The sequence below is a fragment of the Besnoitia besnoiti genome, chromosome VIII (genome assembly GCF_002563875.1).
Source record: "Besnoitia besnoiti strain Bb-Ger1 chromosome VIII, whole genome shotgun sequence".
Taxonomy (NCBI): domain Eukaryota; phylum Apicomplexa; class Conoidasida; order Eucoccidiorida; family Sarcocystidae; genus Besnoitia; species Besnoitia besnoiti.
This window is the reverse complement of record NC_042363.1, coordinates 367837-389999: the sequence shown is the minus strand read 5'-3', so window position 1 is coordinate 389999 and position 22163 is coordinate 367837. Positions and strand designations below refer to the sequence as shown.

The window sequence follows — 22163 nt, the reverse complement described above, 5'->3', positions numbered from 1 at the left end:
TTAAAAGTGTTCCCTGCCATCTTGTGTTCATGCTCGCTTACGTCAAGCGCGTCGGTGAAGAAGCTCAGGCGGCGGCAGGTAGGGTCAGGTAGTGGGGATCAGGTAGCGGGGATCACCTTGGGATATCTGTTGAGGCGCGTTCGTGTAGCTCTTCCAAGTAACGGGGCATCCTGCCGTTTCTGGGTAGATATGCGCGAGAGTCGAGTTGGCGTGCTTATGCCGTCGTGTGAAACCTACGGGACTTGAGGGAAGCGGGTTTACCGTGACGTGTGTGGGACTGAAATTCCCGCCCAAGCGGAGTTCTTTCTGTCTGGCGGGTCCCACTGAAGTCCAATATAGACATGAAGCTGGGGCAGGGAACCTCCGGATGTCGGCTCCTGGGAATTGCCACCGCAGCGATCTTCAGATCATTCGAGAGTACTGGCTCTCGCTTGCTGCATCCGGACTCATCAATGCTGGCGCCTATGCGGTTTCTGCCGCCCCACCCCGTAACCGGCTTCGGGAGGAAAACAGAGTTTTGTGCTCTCTTGGCCACTTGGGGTTTTGCTCAACCGGAAGGCAGCGAAGCCACAAGCGAAAGCTGGTCGTGCGAGCTTCCCCTTGACGACGCGGCACGCGAACTAGTATTTAAGGAAGCAGATGATGTGCTTCGTTGGCTCGAAACTGTTGAGGGATACCCCGGAGCGGGTTACGAACCCCTGGAGCAGCCCGAAGGCGAGGAGTTCGTCGGACCCGGCTCAGAAACGCGCTCAGATCTGTGCAGGTTTTTCGCGGGTTCCCATATTCAGACCGCGGGTGACGGGAATGAGGTGGAACCAACGGTTCACACGAAGCGACGGCACACAACTCCCCCACTGTCGACCCAGACAACTTCGTAGGCTTGAGTTCCACAGAAATGATTCAGTCTAGGATGAATTCTGGAGATCCTCTGCGCAGTCCTGCCGGTAGCCCCGGTAGCCCCGGTCGCCCGCCGCACACGATGTTCGGGAACGCCGGTGGAACGGACGCAGCAACCGGAACGGCGATGCACCCATATCATTCCATCGACGCAGGTGAAAACGTAGACTCCGGTTCTCCGGGGAATGCTTCGGCGGGGCTGACTGCGAAGCCATTGGTTGCTCCCCCGAACTCCGGCACTCAGGGTCGTTATGGCGGGCACCCGTACCTAGTTTACTGTGTTTGTCTTCTGGCTTCCGTCAGCGCCAACCACGCAGTGACGTTTTCTGAAGACCCATGCTGGGTGGCCATCCCTTTGTGTGTCGCCGCTCCGTCAGACTGTGATATCATAGCAAAGTTTTGTATGCCTTCGAGCGTTCCAGTCCAGCCGGCGGTCTCCGCGGCACTGTGGAAGACAAACAACTACGCAGGTGAAGGAACATCTTTGACTCGTGCCCCTGTGTTCTACTCACCGCGAGCCGTCAAATCGTGCCAGTGCGGCCCCAGCAAATGGACGCGTAAATGGCGTCCGTGTCCGTATCGTCGCCTGGTGAAAAAGACCATGACAGATAACACGCTTCTGCTGACACCTCCTGCAACGGTCAGAATCCCCTGGTTTTTTGTGAAGCGTCCGCACCCTTGTTAGACCATATTCCGTGCGCCACGCCATAGTCTGCTGAGGCGGAGTTGGTACCCCGGAGAGTTCTCCAGCCCGTGCCCCGAATCCCACGAAGAGCTCCACCTGATATGAACCCCGCGGAAGGTCCTAAGTCAGCCGCTGGTGTAGACAGGGACCTGCGTTCAAGCCAACAGCCGGCGTACACCATGAGGGGCACGCTGCCATCCCGTCCGACGACTTCGCCGTGACCTCACGGGAGAAAGAGAGTCACGGTCACAGAGGGGTGCGACGACTCTGCATCCGCCCACAGCCGATACTGTTTCTTGGTTTCAACGTTTTTTCTTGCCCTAAGCTTAGACGGTGGCCTGCAAGTATGTGTGGAGGTCAACCTCCTCTTAGGTGGATAACAGCGGGCGGTGCAGCGAACAGAGAAAGGCACCCAGCTACCGCTCTGCGTTTCGTCGGCCCCCATCCTCCCGTCTTAGCGATCCCCTCCGATTGTATGGCATCTGCATTGCCATGCGGATGCCATACAATCCGAAAGCACGAAGAGGAGAGCATACGAGGCAAGAGCGAAGAGGATGTGTCCTTTACATGTTTTGCCTCGCGGACTAAGCAGACTTGACTGCAATACGATGCGGGGTGACGGCTTCGCGTATTCATAGCGGGGCGTCACTGAGAAATACACAGAAAATATGATCGCCGAGACCCAACTGGGACCGGATGGAAGGGCGACGCAAGAAATCAAGTAAGGCGAGATGGCTAGCATAAAGAAAAGTGGAGTGACCCGTAAACGTCTATAGTCCCTTGCATAGTTACAAGCCGCGCCTGTGGCTTTGCGTGCAAAGTTGTCGATTGTGCAAAATCGATGTCACGTGCCAGTCCTGACAGAGGAGCCACAGAAGCTGTTGTTACAGTGAGTTGTTGCAGTGATGCTACGGCTCGCTCGTGTCTCCCCTCATGGAGACATGCACGACAGACGTTGGTTCAGATTATATGTTCAACCTCTTTTCATGGAAGTCCGTTTGGTCCAGCGCTGCTGTCCCTTTGCGGGGACGTCGGGGACGATTGCTTCGCGAGCTCCCTACCCTAGCGCGCGAGCAGCTGAGCTCTCTTGCGGCGATATCCCGTATCCCTTCTCTTCCACTGTGTGCGGTCGTTTCGCTTTGTTCACTAACGTCAAGCGGTCAAAACTGGATTGCCGATGCTGCATCGAGTCATGACAGGATGTGGCACAAAGTGATACCTACCCTCGTTTCCATGCAATGGCCCTCTCGTATTTGTTTCTGTGTGTGTGTCCCCCACGTGGCACTGCCATATGCGTTTTTCTGGACGAATGAGAGCATAGAAGACTGACTGTTGAAGAAGCTTCAGCCGTCCGGCGCACCCGGCGGAAACACAGACTCTCATCTCTTGCGAAGCGCATGCGGACCCGTCCTTTCTCACTATTGGCGCCACAAGGCCCGCGGGAGGAGCCGCGCAAAAGTCTAGGTACATCAGGGCAACCCCGCGCCTACGCGAGCTCCAAGTGCCAAGTAGGCTCTCGCAACAAACGCAAGAAGCATTGTTTTTTGAAGCTGCCACGTACAATTATGCGCTTTCTCTGTTCGCTCCCGGGCAGAACGCATCGCGAAAAACCTCAATTTTCATTCATTGACATTGGGGGTGAGGCTGCAATGCTCCTACGTTCGCTGACAACGCTTTGCGTGCAGCCTTTTTCCGGACACGCGTGGACAAAGAAATCACAAAAAAGCCGAATAAGCGCAACGCCCAACAGCATCCAAGCGACAAAATCTGCCCGGGCGCTGCGACGGCTACTGGCTCTCACCTGCCGTCTCACGCGCACCTTTGTCACGCCGATAGGCGCGTGCAGAGAAATGGATGCGGACCAAACTTCACTACACGTTGGAAGGAACTGGGAAGCGACCACGCATGTGTCAGGTATGCTGGCATGAAGCACACCTTTGAAATGACAAAAAACGTAACAGACGCCCTGACACGGAATAGAAACACAAACATAACTCACTGGGGCATACCGCAACAGCCCCGCCCACCAGCGTTCGCTTCATAAACATGTGTCATGTATCATATATTCAGCGTAGCTGTATGATATCGTACCTGAGTGGCACGTTTTAGCATGTTTAGTTATCATCTTGACTATGCTCTGCTACTGCACTAAACATGATGGCCATGAACAGCACAAGGGAACTGGGGTCCGGTAAACGAAGACCTTCACGATCTAAACCAGTAGTCCAACTCGTATTATATACTCCCCAGAAAGGCTGGATGGATAACTCTGTCTCAGAGATTATCACTCCCGGTGCTGGGGGATAAAGGTGTGACCCTACCGCCTTTGACAACGCACTTCAAGACCCATCTCTGTCCGCGGTAGTGAGCCTACCGATCCACGACGACAACCCGCATACGAAACCCTTGGGCGAGGCACTCGAGGCCTCTAAAAAAAGCCCGAAATCTCAGTGTGTCAAACACTGCCCTTCCTCGCAGAGAAAGATGGCGATGCCTTCTCCAAGAATACAATAAAGTGCACAGACATGGTCTGAGCACAAAGGCTTGTGGTACGTAGCTGCAGCTCAGGAAAGACGAAAGAGCGGCTTCCAGGCACCCCACGTCACGGACGCGCCGACAGGCGAACGCAGTTTCTCACCACGTCCGACGAAGACTCGAAAACGCAAGGCGCCTAGGTCTCGGGCGTTCGCACCTTAGAGGCCCGCAGCGTCGGCGAAGCGCGAGAAGCTCTGGAGCGACTTACACACCGACCTGCTTCGCGAGATACGCGTTTACCCTTCTGATGACTTTTTCTGGCGACAGCCGCGGTCGGGGGATCCCCATGGGAATGACAAACACGCGATCCGTCGGCTGTAGAATGCACTTATGCGACGGACACGTGTACACGTAGTTCCTGAGAGAGCCGACGCCGCTGCAGCGCAAGACAGGCGACAGGCCAGCGCAGGGCGTCGATGGAACTGATCGGACTAGAAAGATTCGACGCACGTAAGAGATTCCAAACAAACAGAACGTCTAGAACAGTTGCACCAAGAGAAAGGGAACACAGAGAAGGAAAAAACACAGTCGCCAGAGGCCGCGCTACGCGCACGGGGCCGCGCTACGCGCACAGCTGCTGCTGGAGATGGGGAGCAGGGACGCGCAGCGCTACAGGCTCTCGAAGAAAAAGGAGCAACGCCTCGACAGAAAAACGGCTCGCGACTCACCAGCGGTACAGCCCGACGGCGATCTTTTTGCTGTCGAGGAGCAAGGTCCGGAACAAGTCTCCGAACGTGAGGCCATCCTCGAGGGATGTGGGCGGGATGTCTTCAAGCTCGATGCCGGGCTGCAAAAAACCAGCGCAACCACACAAGAGAGACGACAGCGAGTCCACGGGAGGCCCGCAACCCCCCACCCCCAGTTACCTCCGACCCGCACACACGCGGACACCTACGCTCCAGAAAAGGCGAAGCGTAGACGCAGTGATGCATTAAATGACACCTACAGCAGACCGAACCCCGTCCTCCACACAAGTGTGAACCGACATGCTCATTCACCACTACATATTTTCGAACTTTTTATGTATATCTACACACTGCGCCAGCGCGCTGTAGGCTCAGTGGCCTAGTAAGGCCCTTGACGACGAAAGGCCGAGACGCACCCAGTTTCCTGTGAACGCGTAGCCAATGAGCTCCGAGAGGAACTGGGGCGTGATGGAGTGCGGCGAGATCGCGGGGTGCTGTGTGAGGACGGCAAAGTTCATTCGGTCTGCGAAGAGGTTGCCATTGATATACTCCGGAGACAGAAGATAGGTCGCCGAGCTGTAGCACGGGTAGTCCTTTACATTTCGGTCAATCCTGATCACGAGCGGAAACGGACACACACACACCGACTCAAAGACAGTGTCGGGGGAGAGCGGGGAGAGAGGAGCCGACTGTCGCCCGCGAAGCGGTTGCGACAGCCATTCACACGCCTACGCGCGCGCGATTGATGAACACCCGCCGCTGCAGAGAAGGAATTCCGCCAAAAAGCGCGGTCACAACACTACAGACACTCCCCGCTGTCTCCTGAGCATTCACGCCGCCGCGGCCCGGTTGCGTCGCGTCCTTCCCAAGCCGTGCGGCTCTCTCGCAGCCAAGACCTTCACGCATCTTCCCGCAGAGACGACAGAACTCTGCCCTTCTCGGTGAGAACGAGCACCTTTCTATCTCTTTCGAGCTGCAGTGCTGTGCGACCCGCACGCCACGTGCAGCCACCAGCTACGGGTTCGTAGCTGCCTGTTCCCTTGCGTGTGCCCGATGCAGGCGCGCATCCTCACCACTCTACGTCGTTGACGAATCGCCAGTTATTCTGGTCGTGCAGCTCGAGCATCAGCGCCTCGGTTTCTCGTCCGCCTCCGGAGACGCATGCGTTCCTCCTCGCGGCACCCTTCACCACAGCGGGAGTCTTCTTCCCGCGCGTGGGCTCGCTCGCAACCGACTCTGGACCCCTTTCCTGGCGCGTGAGGCCGAAGGCTGGCGTGCCCTCTGCGCGGCTGTCAGGCGTCTTCGGCCCCGGAGCGAACTGGATCGCGGCGGGTCCGTGGGGCCTCTCGAAGCCTGCAGTCGGCGCGCCTCGAACCTCGCCGTCGCTCTCCCCGCCGGACTCGGGCGCGCGGGCGCCGCGGCTGCAGCTGCTGCTGCTGCGGGCGGGCGTTTGAGAGTCGGCCTTTGGCGACGCCGGCAGCGCGCACTGCTCCTCCGCGCGGGAGAACAACCGCGGCCGCGGAGACCGGAGAGCCCAGGCGCACGCGCTGCCGGACGAAGCGTCCGTTGCCGCTGGCGCCGCTTCGAGCTCCGATCGCCCGCCCGCGACGCCCGCCAACTCGACGCCTGGGCAATCCGGCGTCGGCGGCGAGGCCGCGCGAGGCGTGTCTCCGCGGTCGGAGCCGCGCGAGGCAAGCCACGACGACGCGAACGACTGCTCCGAAGCCTCGTCGTCGCTGGCGGGGAGCGGAGAGCGGCCGTGGACGGCCTGGCGCTGGAGGAGAGCCCGATGAATCTCGTGATGCAGTTCCGCGACCGGGCGCGGAAACGGCCGGCGACAGGGGGAGGAGTCGCGCGAGTCCGTCGACTTGGCGGAAGCCTGGTGCATGTAGCCGAGCAGCGCCTGTGCCGCTGACAGAGCGATGGAGGACGGAAGCGCAGTGTTTGCTCGATACTGCAGCGGCTGCAGGTGACGCATTGAGCCCGGCCGAACTCGAGCGAGCATGTCAGCTTTCTGCGCCAAGCACAAAGTAAAAACACACCTTGAGAGTTGAGCACCACGCCTCAGGTGCAAAGCGTGAAAAGAGATGAAAGACAGGCTCCGGTCTGTGGACGCAGCGGCCTCGCGGACGCGTCTGGGTCGTCGGTCACCGGGCTCTCGAGCGGCGCCCGGGGCTGAGCGACGCAATCCCTCACCTGGAGAAGCAGATTTTTGATCTGAAGGTAGACAAGAATGACGTTGCGGTCGTCTTGTTGAGCAATCGACTCGTCGCTGGCGGACGCCGTGCTGTCGAGCCCGAGCGGAAAGATAAAAAAACGCTTGGCATCCAAGACGCCGGCCCTGAAGCAACAAACCACCACCAACAGACGCGGATGCTAACCGAGACAAAAACAAACGCGAGAGGGCGAGAGCCTCCGCGCGTCTAGTGGAAGGTGAAACACACCAAAAGCACCTCCGTCGCTCAGCAGCTGCGCGCGCTGAGAGTGTGCGGCCGATGACCGCGCGGCGAGGCAACGCGACGCCGCAGCAAACATAGCGACAGAAGACAATCGAATTAATGTCGTCAATGCGGCGGGAGACGAGACTGCCACGAATCGTCCGTCTGCGACGGCCGCAATAACACCCACCAGCGCAACGCCCCGAGTGCCTCTGAAGACGGACGCTTGCAGTCCGCACACTCCCAGGATTCGATCATCCGCCTCCACTGTCTCGGCTTCTGGCGTCTTGAGGGCCGATGATGCTGTGCTGTGGTGCCTTCCTGCGAACGAGATCGAGACTGCGCGGCCCCTGTTCATGAGCCACGATGACACAAAGGATCGTCTACGCCTGCGAAGGCTGACAGGCGAACACGGAGACACCCCTGCGTCGAAGAGCTTTACCTGACGAGGTTGACTTCGGAGAGAGGCCGAGCGCGAATGATCGCCGTGAACCTTCGGAAAGGAAGGACGTAGCGCAGATCCGCCCACGGCGGCGGAGCCTGCAAGCGCAGCACAGACAAGCGAGGGGGTCTAGCAGTGTGTTTCAAAAAGGGAATAAAGAGGTCCACGTAGAAGGCGACTTCCTGTTTATTTGACGCACGACAACAGAGCCTGAGTCGCTCTACATTTCTGCGCAAGCTCGCAATGAGAAGCGCTCCGTACAACGAGAAGGGAGACACGACGCTCACAGCCAACGGGAAAGGAGAGCCGCACACAGCGACACCAAAAGGGAAAGGAAGGCACGTGAGAAGAGCGCGAGAACGGTGGAGGATGGAAGAAAAAAACGACGAAAAATACACGGTCGAGAGCACCGGAGACAGCAGGATCGAGACGAAAACATCCGGGAGCACCCGGGGCGCTGGAAGCTGAAGAAAGAGCCGCGAAGACGGTTCTGGACTCAGAGAGGAGGCATTCGCCTCCGGTGGATTGGCATTACCTCGGCAGTCAGGATGATAACATTCCATCCGCCAATCGCTTCAATCTTCATCAACAGACGCCCTAGGTACTTTGGCCAGCCGCAGATCAAAATGAGGGGGTTATCTCGCACGGCGAAAACCAGGCGACGGGCCTCGAGGTAGCTTGTGGCAAAGACCTGAGCATCGCGACAGGGCAAAAAAAAACTCGCCAGACGTCCTTCAGGGCGAGGCACCGCGCGTGTGCCGCCCGACCAAGAGCCTCCCTCATCGAGCAAGGGTGCACCACGCGAAAGGCCGACGCCACAGGCTTAGCGGAACGCCTTCTGACTCTGTTCACAGCCCTCCCGTGTGTCTGAGCTCACGCCGCACCCAGGCAGGTGGTCGGCTGTCTTTACGCCGGCGCCCTCTTTCGTCTTGGCTCACATCGTGAGAGAGTGCGACGCGCGGCTCGGCGGCGAGCATGTCAGACTCGTCGGACGACGGCTCATCGGCGTCACCCAACGCAGGCCCGACGGGCGGGGGTTCGTGGCCGTCGCGCTCGTCGTGCGCCCCTGGGAGGTCTCCGCGGTCGCTCAGATGAGGCAGAGCCTCGCCTGCAGACTCCCCCCTGCCCAACTTGCCGTCGTCAAGCGCCCTGGCGCTCGCGCCGGCATCGACGCGTTCGCTCGGCCTCGCGGACTCGAGCTCCGCGTGCGCCGGCGCCTGAGGGATCGCCTCCTCAGCCACCTGCGCCGGCCCTGTGGACTGCAGGTCCAGCGAGTGCGCGTCGCTGTCGAAGTCCGCCTCGTCGCCCACGTGAACGACCGGAATGACGGCCTCTTCATCCTGAAGCGTCAACGCCAAAAAAAGGGACGGATCCGCTCAACCCCTCGAAACCCTAAACCCTACGTCGCAGCCGAAATACGAACACTGGTGGCCGCGTCCCTCCCCCGCGTACAAAGAGGCTACCCACACACTTGTGTACACGTGGATATTTGCATGTATGCAGGCACGCAACGAATACATATATTGGTGGGCGGGCCCAGAGGGCCCAGAGGGGCAACAGAAGGTGCTGGCGGGCGCGTGACGGGACGGCGGCTGGGAAGCCAGTTGCTCTCCGCTTCCGGCATCAGGACACTTACAAGCTCGTCGTTCCAGCTGGGAACCTTATGGTACTCGTGACCCGCCACGCTAGTCGTGAAGAGCTTCCTGAAGACAGCCGAGGCGCCCGCGGCGGCTGAGACGTTGCCCTCCGCCGTGCGCCCCTCCCTGAGCGGGAGCGGAGTGGGGATGGCCGCGGGAATGCTCGCCCAGCTCTGCCAGTGTTGCAGCCCGTCCTTCTCGCGCTCGCGCTCGGCGAGGAACGCCTTGACGGCGCGCAGCGTCGCCTCCGCGTAGTTGTCCCCGGCCTGCGCCTGCGCCCAGACCGTGCCGATCGACTGCAAGTCAAGCGCCGCCACTCGGCAGGGGTGTCTCTGTTCGCTCCCGGGCGGAGACATCTTGACGGGCTCGGAGTCGCCTTTCGCAGGCTGGTTCAGAGGAGACAGCTGGAAGGGCGACTGCCCCTGCGAACCCGCGCCGGCGGAGCCGGAGTGAGGCGCAACCCCGTGAGTCCGTCGCGTCTCCTCGTCCGCCGGCGGAGCGAGGAAGGGCGGCCCAGGCGGGCCTGCGCTTGCGCTGCGGTCTCTCAGGGGGCAAGGCCCTGCCTGGGCGAGGGACGAGGCCGGCTGAACGGAGGCTCCGCGTCTCGCAGCCCTCGCAGATCCATCCTCTTGAGAGGCGGTCGACGATACTCCGAGGGACGCACGACGACTCGAAGATTCAGACGAGCAGGAGGGCGAGCACGGAATTTCCGCGAGCGACAGAGTGTTGACGCTGCCGGCTGGCGGCGCGCAGGTCTCTTGAGCGGGAGGCGCCTGCGGGCGACGCAAGCAGCTCCGCATCGCGGGCGCGCTCTGGGGTGAATCCGGCGCGCGCGACGAGCCCGAGTCACCATCCACGGCGCGCAAGGACGCCGACGCGGGAGAACCAGGCGACGGACCGGCAGCGTAACGCACATCACCGCCAGGAGACGGAAGAGAGATACGCTCCTCGGTTGAACGTTCACGCGACGAAGCCCGAGAAGAACGGGCGTCACCGAGCCCGGGTGCCGCCGGCGCGGCTTCGCTGGGAAAAGCAGCAGGAGCCATCGACGGCCGCGCAGATTCAGAAAACTGCTTCGGACCTATGAAACAAGGAAATACAATTACAGCATTGAGAAAAAAAGCCCATTAATACAACCAGGCAGCAAAACACAACCCATCACCACGGCGTACGAGCTTCCGGGTCTGCCGAGTCGAAGAGACGAACTCCACCGGAGGAAAGAATGCACAAGCAAGCGGGATCGCACCTGCTATCTGCGGTACAGAACGAAACAGAACGAAAAGTATATGTTGACTTCCTCCGCATAAATTCCAAGAGGCTCTGCTGCGATCGTAAACACTCGGCTGACAGCACCCGCCGTGTTCCTGGCTCGTTCCTGCCTTCGCTGGCAATCCCGCCCACGCGTGGTTCCATTCACACATTTGTGCACACGCACTGCTTGGATGTTGCGGGGCTCGGTATCCGCTTCACTTTGCATTTTACGCGGGAGACTTTGCTTCTGTGCGCTCGACCTCGTGGCTTTCTCTCCCCCACTCGCCTCTTCTCTCCGCCTTTCCCTCACTGCGTCTTACCCTTATTCGACTGCACCCGATCTCTACTGGGCCTCGAGGCTCCGCCACCCGAGCCTGTGCCAGCGTCCCAGTCGTGATCGCGCCGCGCGCGCTCCTCTGCGAGGCCTCTCTGAGCCATGTCGATGCTCTCTGTGGCAGCGTGAGTCCGCATTTCCCTGCCGCTCAGTGTGCGGCGTCGCTCGTCCGTTTCTGGGATCGACGAGATCCGCTGGAGGCCTCCAAGCGGCTGCGACTCCTGCACCAGACCCGAGGTCCGCGGCCCGAGCCGTCGTGAGCTGGATCTCTGAGGCTTGTCGCCGACCGCTGTCGCGCCTCCTGTCTCCAAGGGCCCGCCGGGGCTGCGGGTGCTTTTGGGGTCGGGCCGTGTGAGGCCGTACACGGGGCTCTGTTGCTCGGCGCTGGAGTTGCCTGGTCTCCGGTTTTTGCGCGCCTTCGCCGGCCGACCGGAGGCATTTGTCTTGAGAGTCCCTTCGTGCTTCACAGCGAGCTCGTCGCCTGTGAAGAATCCCGACGCCGAGGAACCCTTCTCGTCGGAGCCGACTTTGGCGACGGTTCCAACGACGTCTTTCGTGGCAGTGATGGCGACGTTCACCACTTCCTTCGCGTCCGCTGCGAAGGCCACGGCCTGTCCCGCGGCCTGCACCGCGGCGCGCGCGGGCTGCGTCGCAATAAGGTCCACGAACCTCCCGAGCGGCGAGGAGAGAACTTGAGACCAGGGCACCACCGTGGCGGACGCCAGGAACTCGGCGGCACCCACGGATGGCGCGATGATCACGCACTTGTCCCCAGAGTGCAGGCGGTAGTTCTTGCCCGCAGGGTTCACCCAGAAAGCGATCTCCTGGGAGGATAGCGGCGACTGGATGCGCGAGTACGAGGGCCCGTAGTCCGCGCTGCGCTGCTTGTCGTGGAGTTCGTCCCGGCTCGGAGCGCCAAACGAGGCCGCGGAGGCCCCCCCGACTCTCGAGCCCCGAATCGTTCGCGTCGGCGCCCACCTCCCGCTGCCGAAAGGGGCATCGCGGTGCGTCACGCGTCGCCAGAGCGACGGCGGCCTGTGGCGAGTCTCCTCCGCCGCCGCGGCCGCGGAGCTCGACGCGTCCCCGGGCGCGTCCGTCGAGCTGACTGGTGCCGACCCGCTCGCCTCGCTGCCGCGGCGGCGGAGCTCGACTGGCGACGCGGAGAGGCGCTCCGCGCGCCAGGTGAACGAGGGCGAGAAGCCGACGTGGAGCGAAGTCCGGCCTGCGTTGGGCCCCGCGGGGTCTTCCTCGGGGCGCCCGTCGCCGCAGACGGTCTCCGGGGCGCTGCCGTTGATGATGGCGGACGGCGGCAGACGGACGGAGACCGTGGCGTCCGAGCGCGAGCGACAGCAGGACGAATGAGGCGACGCGTTTCCCGCGGCGCGGCGGCGTCTCGCGGCGCACGGGCTCATCTTCTTGCAGAGTGGACGCAGCGAGGAGAAGCACGTTGGTCCGCTGCAGACGCACGGCGTCTCTTCAATGGGCGGCGCCAGGTCCGAAGAATCGCGCTGGATTCCCACGCAGATGATGTTCGCGCAGTAGTACAACCCCAGACAAACCTCCTGTGCACACACACGGGACGACAGCCGCGCCAGACGCGCGTTCACGCCGGGGCGTGCTCGGAAGAATGCCGAAGTGAGCGGCAGCGAGCGCCCCGGTCGGTAGAGGCTTTTGCCCCTCTAGACTACGCAGGTCGACGGCTGCATGGCCGTCTTCCCGCCAGACCGCCCTCGCCAAGGGGCGCTGCGCCACGCCCAAAATGCCCTTCGCGAACCCCTGCCTTGCTCCTCCGCCGGCGCAGGCCTCCTCTGAGACTCGCGTGTGTTCTGTGAGACTACGCAAAGCTTCGAGACGCTGCCTCACACCGAGTCGAGTGGAGAGGCTCCGAGAGCCCCGCTCGCCCCTCCCCGCCTCCCCGCCTCCCTCCCCCGCCCCCGCGCGGAAGACGCGGTCGCTGAGAGGGGTTGGGCTGCCGTGCGCGACGGCTGGCTTCGGCTGCCCGTACCTCGAAGGGGAGACCAACCATGCACGCGGGGACGCGGAACGCATACAAGGAGTGGAGCGCCCCGCGCACATATTCGGAGAGGTACGGGATGGTTTCCTTGCCGAACTGCTTCGTGAGCTCGCCGATTGGGACGTCGGGGTACGCGCTTCCAGAGAGGTTGCAGATCAGCGGAATGATGCCAGAGTGCCCGCAGATCGACTTTGCAATCAACCCCATCTTAAGGTCGCTCAAAATCGCTGGCACATTCACACAGGGCGCAGCCAGCACGTGCGAAACAGTTCAACATCTTTGTGCTCGCTGGCGTGTCGCGCGCCTGGCTTGTAGCACTCTTACGAAAACAGAAACGACGAGAGGATCCTGTGAGACACCTCTTCTGCTGCTCGACACTGACCACACACACGCAGTTCGAGCTGCCTGTGAGCATTTGACGTCTTCTAAACCTCAAACGCTGGGGGCTGACTGCAGGCTGTCACCAGGCGGCGAAGCGCCGCCACCTGCACACCGCAGGGGCCTCGCTCGCCCCTCTCTTCAAGGTAGACCCGGCAAATCGACTTGAAGCGCTGGCCTGTGGATTTGACTTACAGTAGTTCAGGCACCCCATCGACCCGATGATGTTGGCGCACACGTCGGTGCACAGCTGCACGCTGACGTGTTGGGGATCGACTTTCAGCCGGAGGAGACTGAGGAGGCGCGTCAGAGTCTGGCGGTCGTAGTACGCGGTCAGCGCGGAGGGCGACGACAGCAGGAAAACTCCCCTGCGATTGAGTCGGCAGAACGCAAAACGCACAGAAGTAGCGACGCGTCTCAAATGAAGGGCACCGCAGAAACTGGCATGGCCTCGAACAGGTGACTCAGCACCTTAGCAAGAATTGTCAAGTTCGCTGGTGCAGAACGTCTGCTCCCCCGCTACAGCTCGCATAAAGGCGGATCCTATTGCTTGCAGAAGCATGCCGGTTTACATGAAAGCAAACCTATGCATATATTACTCTTCTTCAGACGCTGGTAAAGAATTTCCGGCTACGCTGTTAAACTCAGAACCCCTCCTGCTTGCCAAAGAGTGGGGGGCAGCACCTCGCGCCTCGGGCTGCAGGCGTCGTGGATGCCAACCGACGGGAAGTCGCAGCTCACGCGCACGCCCTCGCAGCGACCCCGTCAGACGGCATGCGCCGTCCAGAAGGCGCTGAAAAGCAGTTTAAGTTCGAGCACACACTCCCGTCCGTTCCCCCCTTCTCGAAATCAGGACAGCCGCCTCTTCGGATGACTCGTCCCCTTCAAGTTCCGCAAACACTCACTCGGAATGGTGAGGCTGCACCATGAGCAGGTCTGCAGGGTCTCCACCGATGCCTGCCTCGCCGGTGACGAGACACAGGCGGAGCTGGCCGCTCTGCGCCTCCTCCATTTGGTTGCGGTAGTCCTCGAACTGCCGCAGACTCAGGACGACGATCTTCGGGGGCATCGCTCGCCGCAGGCGGACCTCCTGAGCGCATTCGAGAGTCCAGGTGCGGAAAAGTGCACTTCGGATGCGAGCCACAGACCGCAACGAAGCGAGTGACGCGCTTAGACACCGAGATAGGTTGGTAGATGATCGGTGGACGCATGCCTTCGCCGAAAGGAGCACAGGAGACCAAGCAAAGGCCGCATAGCAGCGACGCACAGAGCAGGCGGCGGGTAAGGAATCAGGCAGCCACACACACCCACACACGAGCACGCGTTGACTTCGAGAAAGTCAAAGGAGCGAGGCGGTGCCGCGGCCGCAACGTTGAACTCTGTTCTCGCACCTCACGGGGGGCAAGCTGCCTCTGCCGCGGGGATGTGTGCGGCGTTCTCAGGCCGCGCGAGCCCGCTTCGGCACCCTCCTGGTTTGCGCGCACAGAGACGAAGGCCTCGAGACTTCGACACAAGAGAGGAGAGCTATCACAGGCGACTGACCTGCAAGAAGGCGGAGAGCTGCGCAGGCTCGACGTCACCGAGGAGAAGCACGAACGAAGTGTGGTCGATTCTGCATGAAAACAACGGATGTGTGACACAAACCGCTGCGGCGGCGCATTGAAACTCGACAGCGGCACGCAGAGAACACCCACCTAGAGCTCCAAGAGAATGTCATGCGGGCCTCGCAGGGTGTCTGTCGCGTCCCGGAGACGGCTCGCGGATGTGTTGGCGCACATTCAGTACTTGGCAAAGTTCGATAACTGCCGCGGTGAGGCTCGCGAACGGAGTCACGTGAGGCGCCTGGAACTTGCGACAGGGGCGACGGCCTTGTCCTTACCTCAACGGCAGGCGACCCCACACTTTTCGCTGCGAAGTGAACGACTCGATGAGTCGGCCGAACTCGCTCGGCACCCAAATGAGGGACGTGACGATGAAGGCGATACAAAAACACTGGCCCCAAATCGTGCGCGGCGAGATGTCTCCATAGCCAACTGCAGCGCGGAAATGCAGAGGGAGGACACAGAGACAGAACGACCGGCGCTGAGAGCGGCCGCGGGCCTCGTACACGCGCAGACTAACTCAACGAGCGTGAAAAGCCAGCTTGAGCCCTCCAAAGAGCAAGGAGAGCAAAACGCGCGACCCGTCTGTCCTAAAAGCGGTCTAGATGAGGCCGTCCCGCAGCTACATTGACGCGCGACGCGAGAAAGGGCGACGGTGCGGCCGCCCAGCCACAGAAGGCCATGTGCTGACGACGCCCATGCACGTGCGCACGCGCGGCTGCGTTAGATCGGTTGCCAACTCGGCGCAGCCAGAGCGCGGGGGATCCCTCCTTCGGGTCCAGATGCCTCACCAGTGGACATCGTGACGACGCCAAAGTACCAGAAGTTGAACAGCTCGCGCAGGGTGTACAGCTCGCGCTCGGTGTCTCCGATGTTGTCGGGGTTGATCCCATCCGAGGTGAACATTGCCGACGCGAAGGAGGTGAGCAGGAAAATAATGCCCAGCACCAGCTGCACGACGTGACCCTTGGTCGCGTTGCCCCAAACCACACTCGTGCTGATGAAGCGGGTCATGACTGCAGAAAAAAAGCGAAAGCAGGCTCGAGCGCTAACCCCCAAAACCTCCGACCAGCATCCACCGGTTACGAAACAGGGTCGCTCCCGGTTCCCTCCTGCGGAGGTGTGCTAGTGCCAGGACTCAGTCAAACGAAAAGCCGGCCGCTGCGTCATCTGAAACACCAGGCTGCTGCGCCCATGCATACATATTACATGTATATAGATAGATACAGATAGGCAGGCAGTGGCACGCGTGCAAATGCGCCCGACGAGACAGAGTCGATCGCCATCGACCACTGCAGATGAACAAGTTTGGGCGAGCGATGCTTGCATAGAAACGAGGCGATATCTGGCTACTGGGGCTACTATTGGGGGCTTGGCGCGGGTCAGTTGCTTCACGCCTTGAGAAGCACGTCTGGTAGCTCGTAGATAAAGAGACGAAACCGCGTTCCGCGAGGCACATCTGTCGATCCGCCAGCCGCCGTCCTGTTGCACGCGAGCCGCATCTTACAGAAAGTTTTGATCCAGCGCAGACAGCCTGTGAGAAGCAGAAGCTCCGCCGCAGTACGGCGCATGTGAAAAAACGGGTCAAAGCAGATGTAGAACAAGACGTTGAGCGGCGGCAGCGTGACCATTTCCACCCAGAACGAAGGCCAGAGAAGCATCGGCAGCACCTCGGTCTGCTGCAGAAACGTCATCAGAAACTCGAGCGTCGCAGCCGAGAGAAAAAACTCCTGCATCGCGTACTCCGACGTCATGATCAGATGGAAGTTCCAAGGCTGAAAATCGAAAAACGCGCACGCACCCGCACGGCACGAGAGATGCAAGTCACGCCCGTCACACCCGCCAACGACTGCCTCGAAAAGCATCCACCCTAGCTACCGCGCGCCGCCATTTGCGCGGATTCGAAAGACACAAGAGTCATCCGAGCAAACAGGAAAAAGCCAACAAATGTAGGCTAAACTCTGCGTTCGGGATCGAGCCGTGCGCAGCGGCGACGCGTTAAGTCTAGAGTTTACGGTTATCGGCGCCACCAGTCCTGGAGAAGCGACTGTCGCCCTTTGATCGAGGACCTTGTCCGTCAAACAAGAGAGAACTCGCACATCGCGAGTTTGCGAGGGAGGCGTCTACTGCCTCTGAAACAGCATCTGCGGCCGCGCAACAGACTCTCAAGCGGCCGCGTGACAGAAACTCAAGCGCGTCCGCGCCAAAAGCGAGTGCTGCTCGGTCTCACTCGCCCCCGCGAAGCGCTCTGTGACCCCGCCCTCTCGACGTTTCTTGCAAAGACGCGAGCGAGGCGCAGAGTAAAGCGCCGCTTCGTGTAGGCGCGCCGGCGCGATGACCAGCGTGGCGTGCACAGGAGCTGCGCCATGCAGGGGGTCCCGAAAGACAAGCTCTGCGCTTGCCTACCTCGTCAAAGGTCTCTCGCCGCCACCGGTAGAGCGTGGCGCACCAGGAGACCGACCAAGCGAAGTTCCAGACGACGGTCGCGAGTGCGAACGACGGCCTGCTGCAGAGGCGGTGGACGTTGTGTCGCAGCAGATGATGCCAGTAGACCAGGCGCACGAGAGAAGCTGAACATGCGAAAGAGCGGAAAACCGGCATTTCGAGCACGAAAAATGCCTGGAAAAGGCTACCCGGAAACCCGCGGAGAGATGCACAGAACGGGGAGCCCGGGACAGCACGCTGTCTCCGCGCCAGCCAACATCATACACGCACACACGTGCATGCATATGCACGGAAAGGCGCTGAGAAGCATGGACGTCGATAAGGTTTGGTGGTAGGGGACGCGAGTATGTGAGGCTTCGGCGCTCACCTCGGACAAAGCCCTGGCCAAATTTGAGTCTCCGCCGCATCTTGAAGTCCGTCGCGAGGCGGTTGAAGCGCAGGAGTTTGCTTTTCCTCTTCTCGCTGAGTTTCTCGTCCTCCGTCTCTGCGCCGCCATCTTGTCTCGCGCGCAGTTCGTCCGTGTCCTCCAGCTGCAGCTCGCCCTGACCTCCAGGACCTATCACCCGCCGCGTCGCCCAGCTGCACAGATGAAAAACGCATCCGAAGACTCGGCAAGCTCAATCTATTTGGAATGACGACGGAAAAAGTGCAGACGAGCGCAGTCCGGCTCCCGCCGAAATGCGAGGACATCGGCACATTACGCCCTAGCAACAGCTGCAGTAAATAGACTACAGGTATACTGGAGTTACAAATACACATATAAATAGATAGGTTTTCCAGCGCGCGAGATACTTGGGGAAGTTGGTCAGGCCCCCAACGGCGCATCTGCGTGAAAACGAGATGCGTCTGTGCGGTTGCAGAGTCTGCTGGATGCAGCAGACGCGGATGCGGCTTTCTAGACACGCACGCCGCAGCCAAGGGCGGCCCGCCCCCGAGCGGTTCGGCGGCTGGTGTCTGGGAACTGGGCGCGAAGCACGCTGCGTGCCTCTCTCGTCCAGCGGGGAAAAGTCGACAAGAAGATTCTCTGCGAGCGGAGAGCAGCTCCTGTGAGCGGCTGAACTTACGAGGGCCACTGGCCGGCGGTGATGCCGACATAGAGCTCGTAGATGGGCTCGAAGACGAAGAGCGAGGAGAAGAAAACGACCCAGCCCAGGACGGAGGGCACGAAGCGCATAGACACCGTCGACCAAGTGTTTTCGAAGAACGCAATGTATACCATGCAGACGGTGAAGACTGCGACCACCGCGAGATCCAGCGACATGCGAATCAGCTGCCGCCACAGCAGGTAAGAAGTCTCCACTTGCAGCGCCATTGTGCCACACGCACGACAAATTGACCGAACGGACGCTCACACCCCCTGACTGAACCGCAAATCCACGAAACGAGTCGGACCAAAACAGGACCTATGGAAAGACCGAGCGAGGAACACGCGCAAATAACGACGGAAAGAAAGACAGCAGAGAGGCCAACAGCGCCAGGGGAGGGGAGGCAACCAGGCCGCGCAGAGAAATTGCTCGACTCTGCCGCGTGAGAACGCAAGGCGTGCCCTGCGCAGAGGTGAGGAAAAACGACGACGGGAGGGAACGGATGAAGGAGATCGCGCGGGAGCTCAAGACGATGCGGCGAATATGCACACGCACACGGCTGTAACGGCGCGGTGACTTCAGAAGAGTATATACGCCGAGCGGAGAGAGCGCACAGACGGCCTTTCAACGGCTCTCCAGTGGAACTACACGCGTGGAACTGCGAGGCTAGATCGCTCGAGAGGCGACGACTTCGAAGTATGCATCGAACTGTTTGACGGCCCGCAGTCTCTCGCCTCCCGTCTACTTGAGGAGCTCTCCGTCCTCCAGGCGTTTGCAGCTGAGAGCCGAGGACGAGCCGCGGGCCCCGGCGAGAGCGAGGAACAGACAAGAGCGACCGAAGGACGCTGCAACGCCGAAGACGCATGAACCCCCGACAAGGAATGGGCGTTTTCTCAGGAACGCCAAACGAAAACGGACTGCGGCGACGGCCGGCGGAGCCCTGAGAAGGAGCGAGGGGCGTGCGAGGAACGCAGCCGCACCCTGCTTCCCCAGACCGCGGCGGGCGCGCTCAGAGAGAGCCCCGAGCCACGCGGGAGCGAGGACGGACTAAAAACCAGAGACCGCAGAAGCGAGCGAGTGTGAAGAGACCAAGAACAAGACAGGAAGGGGGAAACGCACCCCTTTGTAAAGGCAGAAGAGCCAGGCGGCTGCTGCTGCCTCAGGAGATGAGACAGATGCGCCATCCCGGCGCTTCCGTCGCTCCTCCCGCCTGCTCCTCCCTCTACGCGCGCATGAGCATCCCGCCTAGTGATTCATTCTGCTGTCTTGCGGCGACACTCAACGGGCCACTGGCTGAAAGCTGCGTGTACGCCGACTAGTTTAAAGGAATGACGAAAGGTTGAATAAAGACGACGCACGCGCCCGCCCGCGGGGGTCGATGGGTTTAGGTTTTAGTGCAAACCCGAGGTGAGACTCTCGAGACGACTACGGCGCGAGAGCTGCGCCCATTGACCTGCGCGAAGGTGAAAAAGCCCAAGAAACCGACACAGGCGCGGCTGCGGTAGGAGGCTGGCGCCTGCAAGAGGTCGAGGGGGAGGGCGGCGGCGGGCGGCGGCGGAAAGAGGGGGCTGGGACGAAGCAGCGCTAACACGTGTCGAGGCCGCTGTCGTGTCACGGGACGTTTCAGCTGAGCTGGAAGCCAGGAGACTGCGCTTCGTTTCAGCTCTCTTCGCGTTGGCTCTGGACGCTGGGGAGAAAGTTCGGCCTGCGAGTTCAAAGCATGGTCTCCGAGGAGGTCCTAGAAAGAAACCTCGGAGCTCTCGGCTTGGCGCCTGGGCGCGCAGTCGGCTTTTTCTGCGGCAAGGAAGTCGCAGAAATTCAGAGGCCCAGCACGAACGCGCAGAAGATTAGGACCCTGAACGGACTCTAAAATCACACAAAGTCACCGGAGGGAAAGAGAGGCAGGTCCGCAGGCACGGAGGGTCAGTCCAAGCCGCGGGCGTTGTGTCTCTGCCGGCAGACTCAGATTCGAAGGTGTTGCGTTTCCGCCTCCGCGGTGAGCAGCTCCCGCCAAACATAGACCGTGAAACCGACAAAGCAAATAACACGAGCTGTGGCTGGAGTTCTTCTAGACGGGTGAAAAGTCCCTCTAGCGCGAGCACACACGAGGAACCCGTCGACGCCCGCCTTGCGGAGCTGCAGACAGGACGGCGTCAGACGCTTCCGTCTCAAAAGAAAAAGCTGTCTTGGCGCCGCTAGGCTTCAAATACGCTCCGATTGTCTAACCAGCGAAGCGGTACGGTGGTGTGATCTTCAAGCATGCGGGAAAAACGAAGCGGCACGATGTGAGAGTCGAGCTTGCGCTGCAACGGAGGTTTGCGTAGACGACAAGGCCCAACAGCGTCGAGGAAGACAATGACAAAATCTGACGTTGCGCAGCAGCCACTGAAGATCTACACTCAACAAGACAGCCAAACACTGGAGCGTCGAACTTTACAGACGGAAGAATCTCCTTCCAGCACTCTGGTCGACCGGCAAGCGCGAAGACACTCCCGCGCAGGCTCGCGCTGGCCTCGCGATCCCAAAGCAGATGCAGAGTGCTTTGCTTTTCGAAGAGATGATCCACAGTGTCCGGCTTTGTTCCTTTAGGCATTGTTTAGCAGAAGCTGCCGTCTTAGGGCTTGCTTTCTGGCAGCAGGTCAGAGTCTCGAACTCCGCGACCGCGTGACAGCTCGAGTGGATTTTCCTCAGACGAGCATGTGGCGCACAGGTCAGCGCAGCGGAGACCGCGGGACCAGCGAGGGGCTGATTTTTGACGCGAGGCAAAAAAAAAAAAACACCGACCACCTCAGTTCAGCCCCACTTGAGGAGCAGCTCTTCATAAATTCAGTTCTGCTTGGCTAGGCTGTCTGCAACGGTACAGCCGCCGCGCCGCAATTGCAGTTACGCGCCGCGAGGCCTAGGGAACTTCACCGGAGGCAAGGCTTGCGGGGCTGGGGACGGGGGACGGAGTGTGACTGCTGGCTGCATTCGATGGAGGAGACGTCCCCGCGTAGCGCGCGCCTTCCTCCCGCTGTTCAATCAGATAGTAGAAAAGCTTCTGCCCGGAGGGGAGTGGCTGGAGCTTGTCGAATCCAGGCGAAAGCTCTGAACTTCCAGACGCGCAGCACAGATGCGGGAGTCCAGCGTGAACAGCCCTGTCTGGTCTAGTCTCAGTGCTACGCGCCCGTCATCCCGAAGGGTTAGCTCTCCCCTAGACACGGATTGTTGATGGGCAAAGCGAATTCTTGGCTACTCCGCGGGAAACGTGTGTGCGATGAAGTCGCTGATACATCGCTGGCGGAAACCTGTGCAATTAGGCTCTGCGCATGCCCAGACCGCCAATACGGGGCTACCTAGGCGACGAACTTTGAAACCGCTTAGAGGTTCCAAGCCTACTTATTCAATCCCTCGTGGGCGCCAGCTGGCGACTCTGCCGCCTGTGGCGCGTATGGGATGACCGTGAATTGAGAACTCCACCTCACACTCGCCGCCCGCAAGCAGCTCACACGTGCAACATTCGATTCCAGCGCACTGCCGACTACATCAGCATTTGCGCTGCGAGTTGCTCTTGCCAGCGGTTCCGGGGTCTGTTCACGCCCATGTTGCCGCTGCCAGACAGCAGGTCTCCCGAGTCGCCGAAACTGTCGTTCCTGACTGCGCTCTCGCCGCTAAAACAGCGATCGTACGCCTCGCACGTCGGACTCCCACGCGTTAGCGGATGCCGACAGACGCTGGCAGCGGTCGTGACCTGAA

The 22163-nt window shown here is 60.6% G+C and overlaps 1 protein-coding gene across 1 annotated transcript; it reads right to left on the bottom strand.

Moving 5' to 3' along the window:
• Positions 1–4321: 4321 nt before the first annotated feature.
• On the bottom strand, positions 4322–18655 carry BESB_081860 (ion channel protein; the record flags this gene model as incomplete). The annotated part of the gene is made up of 20 exons (XM_029366536.1): positions 4322–4493; positions 4786–4904; positions 5220–5415; positions 5877–6817; positions 7000–7144; positions 7684–7781; positions 8219–8374; positions 8622–9023; positions 9320–10401; positions 10892–12467; positions 12911–13146; positions 13493–13665; positions 14203–14387; positions 14840–14909; positions 15177–15330; positions 15690–15914; positions 16406–16673; positions 17305–17468; positions 17711–17922; positions 18408–18655. 20 exons carry the CDS (start codon positions 18653–18655, stop codon positions 4322–4324), a joined length of 6822 nt encoding a protein of 2273 aa, XP_029216996.1.
• Positions 18656–22163: the final 3508 nt, after the last annotated feature.